The 17,400-nt window shown below is 43.9% G+C and overlaps 1 protein-coding gene across 2 annotated transcripts in view; it reads left to right on the top strand.

Moving 5' to 3' along the window:
* LOC310793663 (armadillo-like helical domain-containing protein 3) overlaps positions 1-17,400 on the top strand; it is a gene marked incomplete at its 5' end in the record, with an annotated part of 39,126 nt that overhangs the window by 2,011 nt on the left and 19,715 nt on the right. For both annotated transcript variants that reach the window (XM_083655511.1, XM_083655510.1), the window contains 16 exons: positions 705-851; positions 1,298-1,405; positions 2,916-3,008; positions 3,097-3,171; positions 3,266-3,352; positions 3,606-3,662; positions 3,788-3,831; positions 5,041-5,101; positions 5,304-5,350; positions 7,017-7,092; positions 8,485-8,578; positions 10,481-10,582; positions 13,514-13,572; positions 13,686-13,751; positions 13,867-13,936; positions 17,315-17,375. In XM_083655511.1, coding sequence (XP_083511637.1) covers positions 705-851; positions 1,298-1,405; positions 2,916-3,008; positions 3,097-3,171; positions 3,266-3,352; positions 3,606-3,662; positions 3,788-3,831; positions 5,041-5,101; positions 5,304-5,350; positions 7,017-7,092; positions 8,485-8,578; positions 10,481-10,582; positions 13,514-13,572; positions 13,686-13,751; positions 13,867-13,936; positions 17,315-17,375 — 1,247 coding nt within the window. The remainder of the gene's footprint in view (positions 1-704; positions 852-1,297; positions 1,406-2,915; positions 3,009-3,096; positions 3,172-3,265; positions 3,353-3,605; positions 3,663-3,787; positions 3,832-5,040; positions 5,102-5,303; positions 5,351-7,016; positions 7,093-8,484; positions 8,579-10,480; positions 10,583-13,513; positions 13,573-13,685; positions 13,752-13,866; positions 13,937-17,314; positions 17,376-17,400) is intronic.

Below are 17,400 nucleotides of genomic sequence, written 5' to 3' on the forward strand. Positions count from 1 at the left end.
GCTGATTGTACTCCAAGACTCCATCAGCTCAGCTCAGGTGGTGTTTTGATTGGAGTTCAGTTTAGTCCTAATTTTCCCCTCTTCTGCTGCTCCCTGCTATCTCTGCGAAGCATCCTTCCAGGGTGTCCCTGCTCAACCAATGCTTTCTAGGTTACATTCACACTACAGATGGATGTGACACAGATATGATTCCCCCCCCCCAGAGCAGTGTGAACACACACACACACACCACGCACGCACGCACGCACACGCACACACACACACACACACACACACACACACACACACACACACACACACACAACACACACACACACACTGGTCTATTTAATACCAATCTGCAACATTCAATCCGATACTTATGATTCATGTGGTTTTTACCTCACACTCCATGGCTCAGATAACTGTTATTGTCACTATGCTTTGGCACACTTCTGAAAAGATGGAGGACAGCAGCAATGATGTACTGTACTATTTGCGGTACAGATCAGTTATACTGACGTCAGATATGGGTCACTTTTTAAACGGGAATTAGATAAGTTAAGACAAAAAATATGATCTGAGCAAATAATAGTTAAGTCTTCTATTTATCTTCCATTTTTGTGCGCGCTCAACCTCCACCCCCACTTTATACACCCCGACATCATCTTTCCCTTCCTCCTTTCCACCTCACTTCCCACTTTGGTCTCTCCGTTTCTCCTCAGGTGAACCTGGAGTACCTGGAGTCCAAGCTGGAGAGTGTGGACGGGGACGAGGTCCAGCGGATCCAGGACAACATCAACTCTCTGTTCCACCACTGTGTTCAGGCTCTGGGAGAGGAGCACCAAATCAAAGTGGTCAATGCCCTACAGGTAATCCAAGCTCTGGAACGACCCCTACATTTCTATTGATATATTGCTCGTGTAACCATCAAAGCGAGAGCCTCTTCTTAACCATGCTAATGAGACTTACGGTGCAAACACACCAGCCGCTGAATAGCCGCCAAGCAGTATTCAAGTTTCTTGATTATACAGAGGTAGGCAGAAAATGGATTACCACTCTTCAATTCGGCATACATAATCCATGGAGCAGTTACTCTTAACGACGTGAGTCGCTTGGTAATCCCGCAGTCGTCTGCCGTTAAAACTGCATAGTTTTTCAATGGAGTTTGGTTATAAATTCGCTTAATCTGTTTTCACTGCATTTATCGTATTTACCTTTTGTCGATACGCCGCAGGTTTTTTAATGCGCAAATTGAAAATGCACATTAAACAGGTGGATGGAGACCCACCCACTGTTTTTCTCCCTCTCTCTCCAGACTCTGTGTGCACTTTTCCGAGGGGTTCACCAGAAGAACAAGTCGGCGTCTGGCTTTGACATCATCAACATGCTCATGGGTTTCGACAAGGCGGAGCTCAGGATGAAGGTGTGTGAGGGGAGAGAGAGAGAGAGAGAGAGAGAGAGAGAGAGCTTAGGATGAAGGTGTGTGAGGGGAGAGAGAGAGAGAGAGAGAGAGAGAGAGAGAGAGCTTAGGATGAAGGTGTGTGAGGGGAGAGAGAGAGAGAGAGAGAGAGAGAGAGAGAGAGCTTAGGATGAAGGTGTGTGAGGGGAGAGAGAGAGAGAGAGAGAGAGAGCTTAGGATGAAGGTGTGTGAGGGGAGAGAGAGAGAGAGAGAGAGAGAGAGAGAGAGAGCTTAGGATGAAGGTGTGTGAGGGGAGAGAGAGAGAGAGAGAGAGAGAGAGCTTAGGATGAAGGTGTGTGAGGGGAGAGAGAGAGAGAGAGAGAGCTTAGGATGAAGGTGTGTGAGGGGAGAGAGAGAGAGAGAGAGAGAGAGAGAGAGAGCTTAGGATGAAGGTGTGTGAGGGGAGAGAGAGAGAGAGAGAGAGAGCTTAGGATGAAGGTGTGTGAGGGGAGAGAGAGAGAGAGAGCTTAGGATGAAGGTGTGTGAGGGGAGAGAGAGAGAGAGAGAGAGAGCTTAGGATGAAGGTGTGTGAGGGGAGAGAGAGAGAGAGAGAGAGAGAGCTTAGGATGAAGGTGTGTGAGGGGAGAGAGAGAGAGAGAGAGAGAGAGAGAGCTTAGGATGAAGGTGTGTGAGGGGAGAGAGAGAGAGAGAGAGAGAGCTTAGGATGAAGGTGTGTGAGGGGAGAGAGAGAGAGAGAGAGAGAGAGAGAGAGAGCTTAGGATGAAGGTGTGTGAGGGGAGAGAGAGAGAGAGAGAGAGAGAGAGAGCTTAGGATGAAGGTGTGTGAGGGGAGAGAGAGAGAGAGAGAGAGAGCTTAGGATGAAGGTGTGTGAGGGGAGAGAGAGAGAGAGAGAGAGAGAGAGAGAGCTTAGGATGAAGGTGTGTGAGGGGAGAGAGAGAGAGAGAGAGAGAGAGAGAGAGCTTAGGATGAAGGTGTGTGAGGAGAGAGAGAGAGAGAGAGAGCTTAGGATGAAGGTGTGTGAGGGGAGAGAGAGAGCTTAGGATGAAGGTGTGTGAGGGGAGAGAGAGAGAGAGAGAGAGAGAGAGCTTAGGATGAAGGTGTGTGAGGGGAGAGAGAGAGAGAGAGAGAGAGAGAGCTTAGGATGAAGGTGTGTGAGGGGAGAGAGAGAGAGAGAGAGAGAGCTTAGGATGAAGGTGTGTGAGGGGAGAGAGAGAGAGAGCTTAGGATGAAGGTGTGTGAGGGGAGAGAGAGAGAGAGAGAGAGAGCTTAGGATGAAGGTGTGTGAGGGGAGAGAGAGAGAGAGCTTAGGATGAAGGTGTGTGAGGGGAGGAAGGGGGTGACGGAGAGACTTTCTCTAAGAGAGAGAGAGAGAGAGAGCTTAGGATGAAGGTACAGTGTGAGGGGAGGAAGGGGGTGACGGAGACATTTTCTAGGAGAGGGAAATGGTGAGAGAATTTATTTGAGATTTGTTTAGTATTCGTCCGTATTAATTTTTCTTTTTTGTCTCCTGCAGGATCTGATGGAGAGTTTGGACAGTCTTCTTTGTGGAGAAGGCTCTGAGAGTCTGAAGAGCCTCTGTCTCAAACTGCTGCTGTGTCTGGTGACGGTGAGACAGAATACACGTCAACACAGAAATATAAACTAATGGGATGGCCTTTGGAGAGTAAATAAGATCTGCATGTATTTGTTTGCAGGTAACAGACAATATTAGCCAGAACACCATACTGGAATATGTGATGATCAACAGCATCTTTGAAGCCATTCTACAGGTAAATGGTCAATTTGCCAAAACCACTGTAAGAATCTTTCCTCCCACTAGCCCCCAGTTTGATCAGCACTGCTCTCCCTCTCTGTCTCGCTCAGATTCTGTCAGATGTGTCCAGTAGAGGGCAGCATGGTTATGATGCTGTGGTTCTCCTGGCCCTCCTGGTCAACTACAGGAAATATGAGGTGTGTCCTGTGTGCATATTCTCACTTGTACCTGTACATGTAAATATTGGGTGGTCCACTCACATTGAGTGTTTTTATTGTTGTTTTATTGAGACAGTGGAAAGGGAGACACAGGAGAGAAATGTATTCCATTGCATTGTGTGGCTCCAGTGGCGAGGAACTTGAATATAAACTAACTTAAACTTGTATATGGCTATACTGTATATATTACATTTTAATGACCATTAACTTCATTGTCTTTCTCTTTTATCAGTCTGTGAATCCCTACATTGTGAAGCTCTCCATTGTGGATGATGAGCCGACACTAGATGTGAGTGTTTTATCATTTATCCTCTTTGATCACAGAATAAATAAGAGCCAGACTGATGTAAGTCTTGGCCTTCACATCTATCAACTTGTCAAACATTGTATTGCTATATCTTTTTTATTTCCCAGGGAATGGGAATGGTTGTCCACCAAGCTTTGACAGAATATAACAGGTGAGATCTAGGAATGTAATGTCCACGTCACTTAAAAAAAAAAAATCTACAGTGTGATATTTATTTATTTATTTATTTATTTAAGATCCCCATTAACCACTGCCTCAAGCAGCGATTATTCTTCCTGGGGTCTGATACACTGAGGCCCTTGGCGTCATCAGTTTCGGTTTGACCTTTACCACAAATGTTCTATTTCTGTGCTTCAATTATTTATTTATTTCACTTCAGTTAATTATATCTGACAGCTTCTTATTTATTTTTTTAGCAGTGGGTAATGTTTCGACTGAGGCAAGGTTTGAAAATGAAATTTCTGTTTGAAAAGGTTTGTTTGTCTGCTCGCTTAAGGTGCGTTCACACCGACCTATTAAAGTTTTTCGCTGGCATCAAGTTTACATACAAAGTCAATGCAAACGAGCGATTGAGCGTATATTCGCCCGGGAGAAAAATCGCTGGGCGTCCGAGCGGCAGAGACAGAGCGATAGGGAGAAAATACGCTCGTCGCTCGAGATGAAATATCCCAACTCGAGCGAAAATACGCTGGCATCAGTCGCTCGCTGTTCAACGCTGATTGGCTGCCGTGTGAGAGTGAGTCAAGGATCACACTGGCTTGGAACAAACCGCTGGTTTATTGTGTGGCAACAAACCGCATTGACAGGCTGACAGCTGACATGAAGTGAAGTCTGTCCTACCGGTATGGAGCTCGCATTAGGAGCACGCTGATAGGCTTTAGCTTGTAAACAATGACGGTGGCTGGTAGTGGACAAATATCATGACATTGCGTAACGTTATAACCCCCACATGTCCGTCAATTCGTGTGCCTGTTGATGAGCGATTTAAACAGAATGATTCCAAAGGGTTGAATCAAGCGACAGAGAGAAAAATAAATATCTCGGTGTGAACACAGCTTAAGACAGACACAGCAAAATGATGGGTGATAGCTTGATCCAAATGATTCTTTTATGTACAAACAAATTCCCCTGGGACAATATACAGCATATATACATATATATATACAGCATGGATTAGAAGGAGCTGTTAAACCGGGTTATATTACAGTACAAGCGTTATGTTGGAAGTTGGAATGAAAACATGGCTCTCTGTCTCTGCTGCTGTGTGGTCCTTCCCTCGCTGCTCTTTACTCATCGTTCTCTCACACTTCTGATTCCTCCCCACTACCTGACCTTCTCTTGTCCTTCCTTTCCTTTGTAGGCAGTACAAAGACAAAGAGGAAGAGAACCAGGGCGGCTTCTTCTCTACCTTTACTAGCATGGTAAGATCCTGGTCCTCATATTCACACCTCCCCATGTGCAAAACTAATTAAATTTGACAGTAAACTGGTTTAGAATATATTGTTATTTCTTATTATGGTATAGGTTTGTGGTCTAGTTTGAATAGAAGCCTCATATAGCAGGGTCACTACTGGTTTCCAGCCCTGTTTACAACTGATAGAGTAATGCGTCTCCTGTCCACAGGTGGGCAGCATGTTTATAGCAGATGCTGATGAAAAGCTCTCTGTACAGTAAGTACATATCTATTTAAGAACAAATGTTTTATGTTCTTGCCCCTCGATCATAACTTGTGCCTTGTTCTCTGATGGAAGCTCATTTCTTTCAAATCAGAGAATCACTGCTGCAATATTATTTGCTCATTCTCTGTTTTGTCACGATAAAACATTTCATCAGGGAAACAAAAGTTTGAATGAAAATGCATGTTGTAGTGCTTTAATCAATACTGTGTCACTGTGTTGCAGCGTTTGAAAATTGACAGTGATTGGTCTAATGGGGATGCTATAACTTTTTTTTTTCTTTTTTTTTAACTCAAACATGATATCTCAGACACCACTGCTCTGTTGTTGATGAAACCTGGCCTGATCGGGATGCTATTGCCAGAGGTCAAACTTTGAAACGGCCCCATAATTGCTACACCAACAGTAGGGGTGCTCCAAAAAAATCGATTCTGAAAATCGCAATTTTTTTTTTTTACAGTGCACCTGAACGCAACATGCAAGATACCGGCTGAATAAGTGTCCAAATGTTCATGTCATTTGTGTACTGTACTGCCACGGTGCCACCACCTCTTGCACTTAAGAACTCTGGTTAATGTATTCCCCCCAAAATCTACAAATCCTTCTCAAAGTCTACAGATCCCCCCAGCCTATAAATCCATCTTATCTGAAGAACATAAGGGGGGAATTCCCCCCTAGTTTGCAAAATGAATTTAGGCCCTGACTGTAATACTTCAGAAGTTGAATTTGAAGTTCAGCATTAATACATTTGTCATTTTTTGTCTTATATATTTACCTTTGTGTGTTATTGCAATATAAAACTACATAATTGAGAATCGATTCTAGATTCTGGAATCGAGAATCATTGGAATCGAGAATCGATTCTGGAATCGGATCGTGACCCCAGGAATCGGAATCGGATCGGATCGTGGCTTAGCTGGATCGGAGCACCCCTAATCTTGCTACTGATTGGCCTCATTCGGAAATGTTGACTTGTTGATCGTGACCGTATGGCAGTAAGAGGTCACTAAGAGTGTTGATAGAAATAGTTAATTATATTCTCATTCACACACATTTCAAACTCTTTGTGTTCTCATGTTCTGTCACATGTTCTCTCAGGTGTAGTGATGGCAGAGTTGCATATATGCCGCCGTCCCCATCAGGAAGCAAGGGTCACTGTTGTTGCCGCCGGTGGACATCTTGAATGTCAACTCATTTATCAGCATTAGATATAATGTAAACTAATTCTGGCATATGAATTATTAGTAGTTACACGCACTGTGCAATAGTTAATGATACAGCAAATTAAAAAAGTGAAAGTCACAATGAATCCATGACCGTTGTTCCTGAAGCCTTATTGGGTTTGAAAGTGTGCCGGAGGTGTAGAACTCCAGTTACTTATGACCACCATGAAAAGCTGTGGTAAAGCTGCTGAATCACAGACGTGGCTGTTATTAAATATTAAGCACCAGTATGTCCTTGTTATTAAATATTAAGCACCAGTATGTCCTTGTTATTAAATGTTAAGCACCAGTATGTCCTTCCACTTGCTTCTTGAGCATGACTGGATCAAAACATAAATCGTTCCCCAACTCGGCCTCAAGTCGTGTTCTGGTTTTTAAGATGTTATTTTATGAAATGATTAGCTAGCTCTGACCACTGACCTCCCTCTCATCTGTAGGACCAACGAGGCGATCCTGCTGGCACTGTATGAAGCCGTGCATCTCAACCGCAACTTCATCACTGTGTTGGCACAGGTACTATATCGTATTTCTTATCCACTTGTCATTTCCAAGTGTCTATTTGTGCCAGCCAAACATGGCCCAGTTGGAACTACTTTCTAGTTCTACTATGATGGGTTTTCTCTCAAAAGAGATGGACGCAAAACAAAAGACTGTGTAAACTTGTAAAGGTCAGCATAGTTTGAAAAGCACAATAGGAGAGCAGTCATTGATTTCAGAGTTGGGGAAATTGAAAATGTTATGACGAGGCTGGAATTTCGTCATATTTCATATTTGGCGCACTTTACTGCTGAGTAACACTGATGTTTTGATAGTCCATGGCGCCTTTCTTTGTGGTCTTTTGACTTTAAAATCCTCAGTCCTCCTTGTTTCTTCTTGTCCTATTTCTACCTGCTGCTCTGAAAAACTAGCACAAGTATTTTCTATTATTCCGCAATCCCTTCTTCTATCAGACTGGGAATCTCTGATGTCTGATAGTGATAACTATAAGAAAAATCACACCCGGGTGTTGAAGTTGGCATGCAGTTTTGCAGGTGCAACCCTTCCTCTCCACCGCTAGTCTCTTAAAACAGACTGTCTCATCTACATCCGGCGAATGCAGCTATACAGTCTGTACGTTACACCCCCAGAACATGCACAAGGAAGTTGGGAAAAAAAACCTTCAGACAGGAAGGAAGTTCGACGGAATCCGACCAATCACGACATGTGTGTCCACGAAAAATGCGGCATATTGGATTCTGATTGGACCAATGAGCGGAAGACCCGCCTTTCTGCGATTCTGATTGGACCAATGAGCGGAAAACCCGCCTTTCTACTTCCCATTCCGGTTGGTGCATGATTCTCCCCCACGAAGTACAGACGGTATGGCGGAAGCATTTGAAAATTGCGGAAGCCAACTCGTCTGTTCTAAGAGACTACTCCACCGCCCTGTGGTTGGAGAGGTGACTTCTCGGTATGTGGTTTATATCTATAGATCTCAGGTCAACATCGGAGCTTGACACTGCGACGTTACGCTGCCATTAGTATCAAACCATAAAGCAAGGAATCTCTGTATGTGAATATGCTTTAGTGTGCGTCGTCCGTCCCATCTACCGCACGCTTGGCGGGTGTATCCCAAGAATGTGCAGTGTCGGATTTGGTGCAATTTGGTCATTGTCTCAACTCATCCACCACTGATACTTATAGCATAGCAGAATAAAATAGAGCGTATATCACAGTTAATCTTTCTTTTCCATGATATTCTGTTCTATTCTGATATATATTCTGTTTTTGTATTGTGATACAGTATATTCAATTAATATATATATGTATATATATATATATATCGTCCCATCCGTACTACTAAACTCTGTATTCATTAAGTGACACCTTCATGACTCTGCACACCTGCTTGTGGTTTCTTAACAGAGCCACCCAGAGATCGACATGTCAGCCACACCCGTGACCCCGATCCCGACCACTCCCACAACGCCACTGGGCACCACGCCGCCCTCGCTTGACAGTGAGGCGCACACTTGATTGATTTTGATTCAGTGATTGGCTGTGTAGCTCTTATGCGTGTCTGACACCAGGGCCTTCAGTGATTGGCTGTGTAGCTTATGCGTGTCTGACACCAGGGCCTTCGGGGGGAGGACATTTGTGGCTTAGTGATGTATGGCTTCCCCCGATGTTTCACAGCTGCTTTACCTTCAAACAGAATTGTTGTCTGTTGCTACAACGATTACAAAATGTGGAATGCGTGTTATTATAATCTAAGGGATATGGATTAGTTTGAGAATATTCTTGATCCTCTCTTTTCTTAATAAGCACCTTGAAAAGGTAGAATGTAGGGCAAATGATTTCTACAGCTTTCTGGTATCATGGGTCTCTGCCTCTTTTCTGCGAGTTGATCCTTGCTGTGTTTTGACATGTCTTTTTCATAGCTCCCCCTCCAAACATGGTGACTCACACTCACCTTTCCCATGAGCGCACACACTGACTGGCACATACAGCACATGCACGTGCACAAACACACTGATGATAAACACACCACTGTCTCCTCTCCTTCTCCTAAAATATTCAGCAGTTTTTTTATTAAGGCTATGGGACAGTTAGTCTGCCATTACAAATAACGCTGGCCTATTTGTATTTTAATAATATAGGATTATAACACAAATCCAGGTGCTCATTAATATCACTTTAGAGTAGAGTGCATTTCTGTCACTTCAGGTTTCAGGGGAGGTGTGCATCGTTGCGAGCAGAAAAGAGAGCAGCTCTTTTGGCATGCACACACGCGTTGCAAATGTTAAAATGTTTCCAACTGTGGCTGGCTCTCTCCACTGCTTCAGACCTATTAAGAGCATTTTCTCTATCAAATATTAACCTCCCACACCAAATACAGCCTCCATCCTGCCATGTCACAAGAGCGCCCGTCCCTCTACTTGAAATGAAAATGGTCTCTTGCACGCACGCACGCACGCACGCACGCGCACACACACACACACACACACACACACACACACACACACACACACACACACACACACACACACACACACACACACACACAAGAATATACTTTCCACATCCTTCCCATGATATAGCCCCCCTCCCCGTGCAATGAGTGTTGGTGGTTGGTGAGTGTTTCTTGTAGATGTCAAATCTGCGGCAGCAGGGATCTGAGGAGGAGGGGAGCAGCGGAGGATGGAGATAAAAATGTCCGCTTCATCATTTAACCATGAAACAAGCTGTATGTTTGAGTGAGCAGAGATTTTTTTGAAATGGATGATAAGATGCAGCATGTCGAGACGACGCGGCAAGCCACAGCACAGGAACGACACAAAGACGACATGCAGTTATTTGCCTGAATGAACACTGCCTCGCCCCAAAACGATTACTCGCTTTTAGTCAGTGGACTTAAAACTAGGTTTAGGTTTTAGGAATAGAAACTCACTGGTAGCGAGCACACTCAAAATGGATTCAAAACTCACTGGGTGCAGGGCAAGCAAAGAGTTCAGTAGTGAGAGAAAAAGCCAGCACTCCAAAATGTCCTCTCACAGGTTTTAACCCATTAATACCTGATGCAGCATTTGTGTGTGTATCCCTTTAAGACCCTTTAAGACCGCAAACCGCGTTAACGCGGTTCGCGGTCTTAAAGGGATACGCACACAAATGAGGGATATACACACAAATGCTGCATCAGGTATCAATGGGTTAATAGTTCCTCAAACCGGGCAGCAACGTTTCAGCCAAAGGCCTTCTCAGTGTTCTCACTAGGTTTTAGGAATGCCTTTATTTGGGGACGTTGGATTTTTTTGGTTTAAGCAAACTTTGAACATAGATAAACCATTCTGTAACAGTAAAGCTTATTACGGTAGTCAGAATGCTGTGATTAATACGTTGTGTCTGTATGTCTGTTGTGTAGTGATGAACAACCCAGAATTGCCTCTGGACCCCAACCTGCAGACGAGCAACCTGCTCATCACCTTCCTGAAGTACGCCTCTATTGTCATGCAGGATACTAAAGGTAAACGCAATCTGTTGTCCTTGTCCTCTCCGCCCTGTCCCTCTATCTTCCCATCATTCATTATTCTTTCTCTTGACATCCTCATTCCTCCATCATTGTCCTGTCCACAGGTGTTCTTCTGTAGTTGTCCTACATCACTGTCCTGTCCACAGGTGTTCTTCTGTAGTTGTCCTACATCACTGTCCTGTCCACAAGTGTTCTTCTGTAGATGTCCCAGACATCACTGTCCTGTCCACAGGTGTTCTTCTGTAGATGTCCCAGACATCACTGTCCTGTCCACAGGTGTTCTTCTGTAGTTGTCCTACATCACTGTCCTGTCCACAGGTGTTCTTCTGTAGATGTCCCAGACATCACTGTCCTGTCCACAAGTGTTCTTCTGTAGATGTCCCAGACATCACTGTCCTGTCCACAGGTGTTCTTCTGTAGATGTCCCAGACATCACTGTCCTGTCCACAGGTGTTCTTCTGTAGATGTCCCAGACATCACTGTCCTGTCCACAGGTGTTCTTCTGTAGTTGTCCTACATCACTGTCCTGTCCACAGGTGTTCTTCTGTAGATGTCCTACATCACTGTCCTGTCCACAGGTGTTCTTCTGTAGTTGTCCTACATCACTGTCCTGTCCACAGGTGTTCTTCTGTAGATGTCCCAGACATCACTGTCCTGTCCACAGGTGTTCTTCTGTAGATGTCCCAGACATCACTGTCCTGTCCACAGGTGTTCTTCTCTAGTTGTCCTACATCACTGTCCTGTCCACAGGTGTTCTTCTCTAGTTGTCCTACATCACTGTCCTGTCCACAGGTGTTCTTCTGTAGATGTCCCAGACATCACTGTCCTGTCCACAAGTGTTCTTCTGTAGATGTCCTACATCACTGTCCTGTCCACAGGTGTTCTTCTGTAGATGTCCCAGACATCACTGTCCTGTCCACAGGTGTTCTTCTCTAGTTGTCCTACATCACTGTCCTGTCCACAGGTGTTCTTCTCTAGTTGTCCTACATCACTGTCCTGTCCACAGGTGTTCTTCTGTAGATGTCCCAGACATCACTGTCCTGTCCACAAGTGTTCTTCTGTAGATGTCCTACATCACTGTCCTGTCCACAGGTGTTCTTCTGTAGATGTCCCAGACATCACTGTCCTGTCCACAGGTGTTCTTCTCTAGTTGTCCTACATCACTGTCCTGTCCACAGGTGTTCTTCTCTAGTTGTCCTACATCACTGTCCTGTCCACAGGTGTTCTTCTGTAGATGTCCCAGACATCACTGTCCTGTCCACAAGTGTTCTTCTGTAGATGTCCTACATCACTGTCCTGTCCACAGGTGTTCTTCTGTAGATGTCCTACATCACTGTCCTGTCCACAGGTGTTCTTCTGTAGTTGTCCTACATCACTGTCCTGTCCACAAGTGTTCTTCTGTAGATGTCCTACATCAATGTCCTGTCCACAGGTGTTCTTCTGTAGTTGTCCTACATCACTGTCCTGTCCACAAGTGTTCTTCTGTAGATGTCCCAGACATCACTGTTCTGTCCACAGGTGTTCTTCTGTAGATGTCCCAGACATCAATGTCCTGTCCACAGGTGTTCTTCTGTAGATGTCCCAGACATCACTGTCCTGTCCACAGGTGTTCTTCTGTAGATGTCCCAGACATCACTGTCCTGTCCACAGGTGTTCTTCTCTAGTTGTCCTACATCACTGTCCTGTCCACAGGTGTTCTTCTCTAGTTGTCCTACATCACTGTCCTGTCCACAGGTGTTCTTCTCTAGTTGTCCTACATCACTGTCCTGTCCACAGGTGTTCTTCTCTAGTTGTCCTACATCACTGTCCTGTCCACAGGTGTTCTTCTGTAGATGTCCCAGACATCACTGTCCTGTCCACAGGTGTTCTTCTGTAGATGTCCCAGACATCACTGTCCTGTCCACAGGTGTTCTTCTGTAGATGTCCCAGACATCAATGTTCTGTCCACAAGTGTTCTTCTCTAGTTGTCCCAGACATGGGAGGCCAAGGTGTTGTAGTGCCAGTGAAATGTTTTGTGGTGTAGGGGTCAATACCTTTCATGCCCTACTGAGAAACCTGAACTATACATTTATTTGTCGTTCTCAGAATATCATAATCTTGCTTCTGACTCAGGCCAGTCTTAGTGCAATTAAGTATCAGTCCAGCACTTGGGCTCATTGGTACAGGCTCTTATTGTAGTATTTTTTGATGTGCTGATGTTAATTGTTTGATGTTGTGTTGTTGTTTTTTACTGTGTGTTTTTATTGTGTCTGCTAATAAAGATTGATTGATAACAAAAGTCACATACATATCTGACCCAGGCACATGACAAAGTCCAGAAACAGAATAAAAAAGAGCTGTGGCAATAACAGTAACCAATAACGCACTGTATCTCTCTCTACCAGTATCTCCCTGTGTGTTTGTGTGTGTGTGTGTGTGTGTGCGCGTGTGCATGTGCGTGCGTGTGCGCGAGTGTGTGTGTGTGCTCCTGATGATATTTCTCCATCTCGTTGTGTTCTGTGCCAGCCTCTGCACATCTTACCATTGGTACCCCTTATCTTTCCATCTCGGCTGTAACACTCCCTCCAGGTGTTTCAAAAACGTTGCTGAATTTGGAGCTATATTACTCCCTATATCACACTTTATAATATTTATTTGTTTCAGTCTCCCTCTACCATCAACAACATGCTCAACTAAACCCCCAAGACACCAAAGAAAGAAAAAAAAAACGCCACCCAGCCATCCTTTTCCTTTCTACACCCGTCTTACCTGTCCACAATGTCACCTGTCACCTGTGTGTGTTTACAGATCTTACCTGTCCACAATGTCACCTGTCACCTGTGTGTGTTTACAGATCTTACCTGTCCACAATGTCACCTGTCACCTGTGTGTGTTTACAGATCTTACCTGTCCACAATGTCACCTGTCACCTGTGTGTGTTTACAGATGAGCATCGACTCAACAGTGCCAGACTGTGTCTCATCATCCTCACCTGCATAGCAGAGGTAGGAGCAGTGTTAACAGTGTCTACTAGCTTCCCACATTCTCCTCCAGGCTGTCACTCTGTTTGTTATTCCCCTGCTGTGTTTCCTTTACTCTATCTCTCTCTGTGCGATAGGACCAGTACGCCGATGCCTTTCTGCATGATGACAATATGAACTTCAGAGTCAATCTGCACAGAATGGTGAGTGTATGTACGCCTGTGAGGGAGGGAGGGAACGATCGAGCAAGTAAACAAGCCTAAAAAGTATGTACTGTGTATGCCCATTCTTATATATTCCCTTCTGTGTCTATTCCAGCCAATGAGGCACAGGAAAAAAGGAGTGGACAAGAACATCCCTTCACGGCCTCTGGTGTGCGCTGTTCTAGGTATGAGGAACCTTTACGACCATTGTGGAAACATTACCCGTTCAGAAACATTACCCTTTCAGATTAAACATTACCCGTTCAGAAACATTACCCGTTCAGATTAAACATTACCCGTTCAGATTAAACATTACCCTTTCAGATTAAACATTACCCGTTCAGATTAAACATTACCCGTTCAGATTAAACATTACCCGTTCAGATTAAACATTACCCGTTCAGATTAAACATTACCCTTTCAGATTAAACATTACCCGTTCAGATTAAACATTACCCGTTCAGATTAAACATTACCCGTTCAGATTAAACATTACCCTTTCAGATTAAACATTACCCGTTCAGATTAAACATTACCCGTTCAGATTAAACATTACCCGTTCAGATTAAACATTACCCTTTCAGATTAAACATTACCCGTTCAGATTAAACATTACCCGTTCAGATTAAACATTACCCGTTCAGATGAAACGTTACCCGTTCAGATTAAACGTTACCCTTTCAGATTAAACATTACCCGTTCAGATTAAACATTACCCGTTCAGATTAAACATTACCCGTTCAGATTAGGCAGCAAGTTGAAAGATAGGCAAATGAAAGTGGTGTGATGATGAAATGTAAGCACAATTGATGACACAAACCACCCCCACAACAGCCTGTTCTCCCTGTTACCCTCAGGGAGGAGATACAGGGTCCCAAAAGCACGCACAAATCGCTTGAGGGACAGTTTCTTCCCGCTGGCCACGAGACTCCTTAACATACACAAATAGTGTAGTAGCTGTACTGTACCGCACTGTAGATGCTACCATTATGTATGTCTAATGTTTAATTGTATGTTTAATTAGGTATATGCTATTTGCACCTGTACGTCAAATACGTCGAATTTAAAATGTTTAAGTACGTCCAAAGTATGCACATGACATGTGCACCTATGTGCAGTGAATATGCCACTGTCTCTGACTTGTCTTATCACTCTACTGCCTTATTGCTTGTTGTGTCTCTTGTTGTTTTTGCACTCATATGCCCTGTTATATTTGTACTATGTTGTAAACGGAGTCCACAGCACAAGAATTTCACACGTGATACTTGTACTACGGAGTGACAATAAAAATCTTGAATCTTGAATGACACAATGGAAAGCAGCCACGGTCATAGCCACAGCTCTTCTGCTAAATAGTTTGGATCCTTTGTGCCAGGCTTGATGTACTCTCGCTTTTATAAACATTTTGTTTCAGATGTCTTTAATCAGCGTTATTCGTCCCAACTCTGAAATGCCCTGGGTGCCTGCATGGAGTCCTGCTTGAAGCTCGTTGGCTTTTGTTTTACTGCGTCATGCTAAATATCTTCTTCTCAAGTTGAAAAAATGTAAACTCAAGTCAAGTCAACACCTCCTCACCTTAAGCTGCATCCGTTCTGCTCCATTCACCTTCTTCCAGTGACGTGGCATGCATTCATGCTGCCACAAAGAAACAGAAAATACACACTGAACCTAGGGTTAGACCAGGGGTGCCCAATAGGTAGATCGTGACCGGTAGATTTCGAGCCATCAATAAGTAGCTCGCCAAAGAAATCCAAAATGTGTGTATATATATGTACCGGTATATGTATATATATATGTATATATATATATACACAGTATATATATATATATATGCATAAAGTAAATCCCACACGTATATGACTAACTCAGTATCTACAGTATTTAACATTATAACATTATTAAATCATGTTAAATAAATAATATAATACTGTTAAAATGTGCTAAATATGTACTTGGGAAGGGGGAGACAAGGGGAAAAGAAGTAGCTCTCATCCTAAAATACTTTGGGGTGCCCCTGGGTTAGACCAACTAAAAAAAAAAAATCTGTGTTTAATCCTCTTGATTTGTATCTTATTACAGGGCTCGACGTTAACTTTTAAAAGTGGTTGCCGGAGGGGCAACCTGGCAAGAGCTTTTGGTTGCCCGAATAAAAATATGATTGCCCAATTTTAGTCGCCTTATATTTTGAGTAATTAAGATACTATGCAGTCATAAGCCGGCTTAATAATGACGATGTGACAGAAAAGTAAGTATAGTCTATAGTATATAGATAGGCCTATTCAGTGTGCGCACCGGGTGTAGTAGTAGTAATAATGATAATAATAATAATAATAAATTTGTGTCATTTCGTTTTCTAAACAAAACTTATTTTTTGTTTTTATAATGCATTTGCACTGAAAGGATTTAACTAATATTTGTGAACTTTCATTTTCATATATTTTTTAACAGTTATTGTTCATATTGTGCTTAATTTATTAATTAAAAGCGTTATTGATAATTAAGTAGCCTACCCTCCTCATGTTCATTCAGGGATACTATGATGACAGTGGTTTGGGGCCCCCACTCTGATGTTGCATAGGGCCCCAAAAGGCCCAGAAGCGGCCCTGCAATCCCTCTCTCTCTCACCCCGTATGACAGGCTGACAGGCCAGGGATGCAAATCATTCCTCAGCACATATACGCGGTGGTAAAACGTTTTTGAAGGATGTCCTGGTCGAGGTGTATGTTGTAGTAGGCTTGTTGTAGGCTACATGCTTTGCAGTATAGCGTTATGCTGGAATTATGCTTGAAGTTTGGGCTGTCGCACAGAAATGAGAGACACTGAATCTTGACGAGGAAACGTGTGGAGCTTTTATACACTGTGTGTGGGTTTCTGCTCGCGGAAGTGAGCGGGAGTCTTGAAAACTCCACTTTGTCCGCTCAGCCGCGTCCACGTAGTTACACAATTCGGGGTGTGCACGGCCAGGCGAAAGCCGTCTGCACAGGAGCCTTGTGGACGGGCGCGTCTGCTGATTTGACTCACTTTTCCATGCGGACACTCGCCGTGTAGGCTACATGCTTTGCAGTATAGCATTCGTTTTCCGTCCCGTTCAAAGACGCACGGGTATTTCACCTCAATGACAATTTCCTCGTCCTTTGGTTTCTGTGCGGGGCTGCAGGCGGACGCGGTTCTTCTTGCGTCTTGCAGCCGCTGTGATTGTGTGCGAGCAGCCCCACCTGTCCAAGTCAGTACTCGTTAAACATACCGCACGTGCAGCATGCATCACGTAGGTTCCGACTGGTAATTAGTAACATCGTTCCGATTGTAACAGCAATAAAATGTCACATATATGTCACTCACAAGAAGTATTAAAACATTTATTTGGTGTATATTTTGCTGTTTGCTGCTGTACATATTTTGTTGCATGTTAAATCGTGGTTGCCCCTGGGGCAACCAAAGACCAAGAAATGGTTGCCCCATGTTTTTTTTGGTTGCCCGGGGCAACCGGGCAGCCGTTAATGTCGAGCCCTGTATTAGCATTGATTTGTTCATCTTCCCATCTGTACTGTCCTCTCTTTGTGTAGATCTGATGGTGGAGTTCATTGTTACCCATATGATGAAGGAGTTCCCCATGGATTTATACTTGTGAGCACATGCAGACATTACGCAC

The sequence above is a fragment of the Poromitra crassiceps genome, assembly GCF_964638095.1.
Source record: "Poromitra crassiceps genome assembly, chromosome: 19".
In the NCBI taxonomy this organism is placed as follows: domain Eukaryota; kingdom Metazoa; phylum Chordata; class Actinopteri; order Beryciformes; family Melamphaidae; genus Poromitra; species Poromitra crassiceps.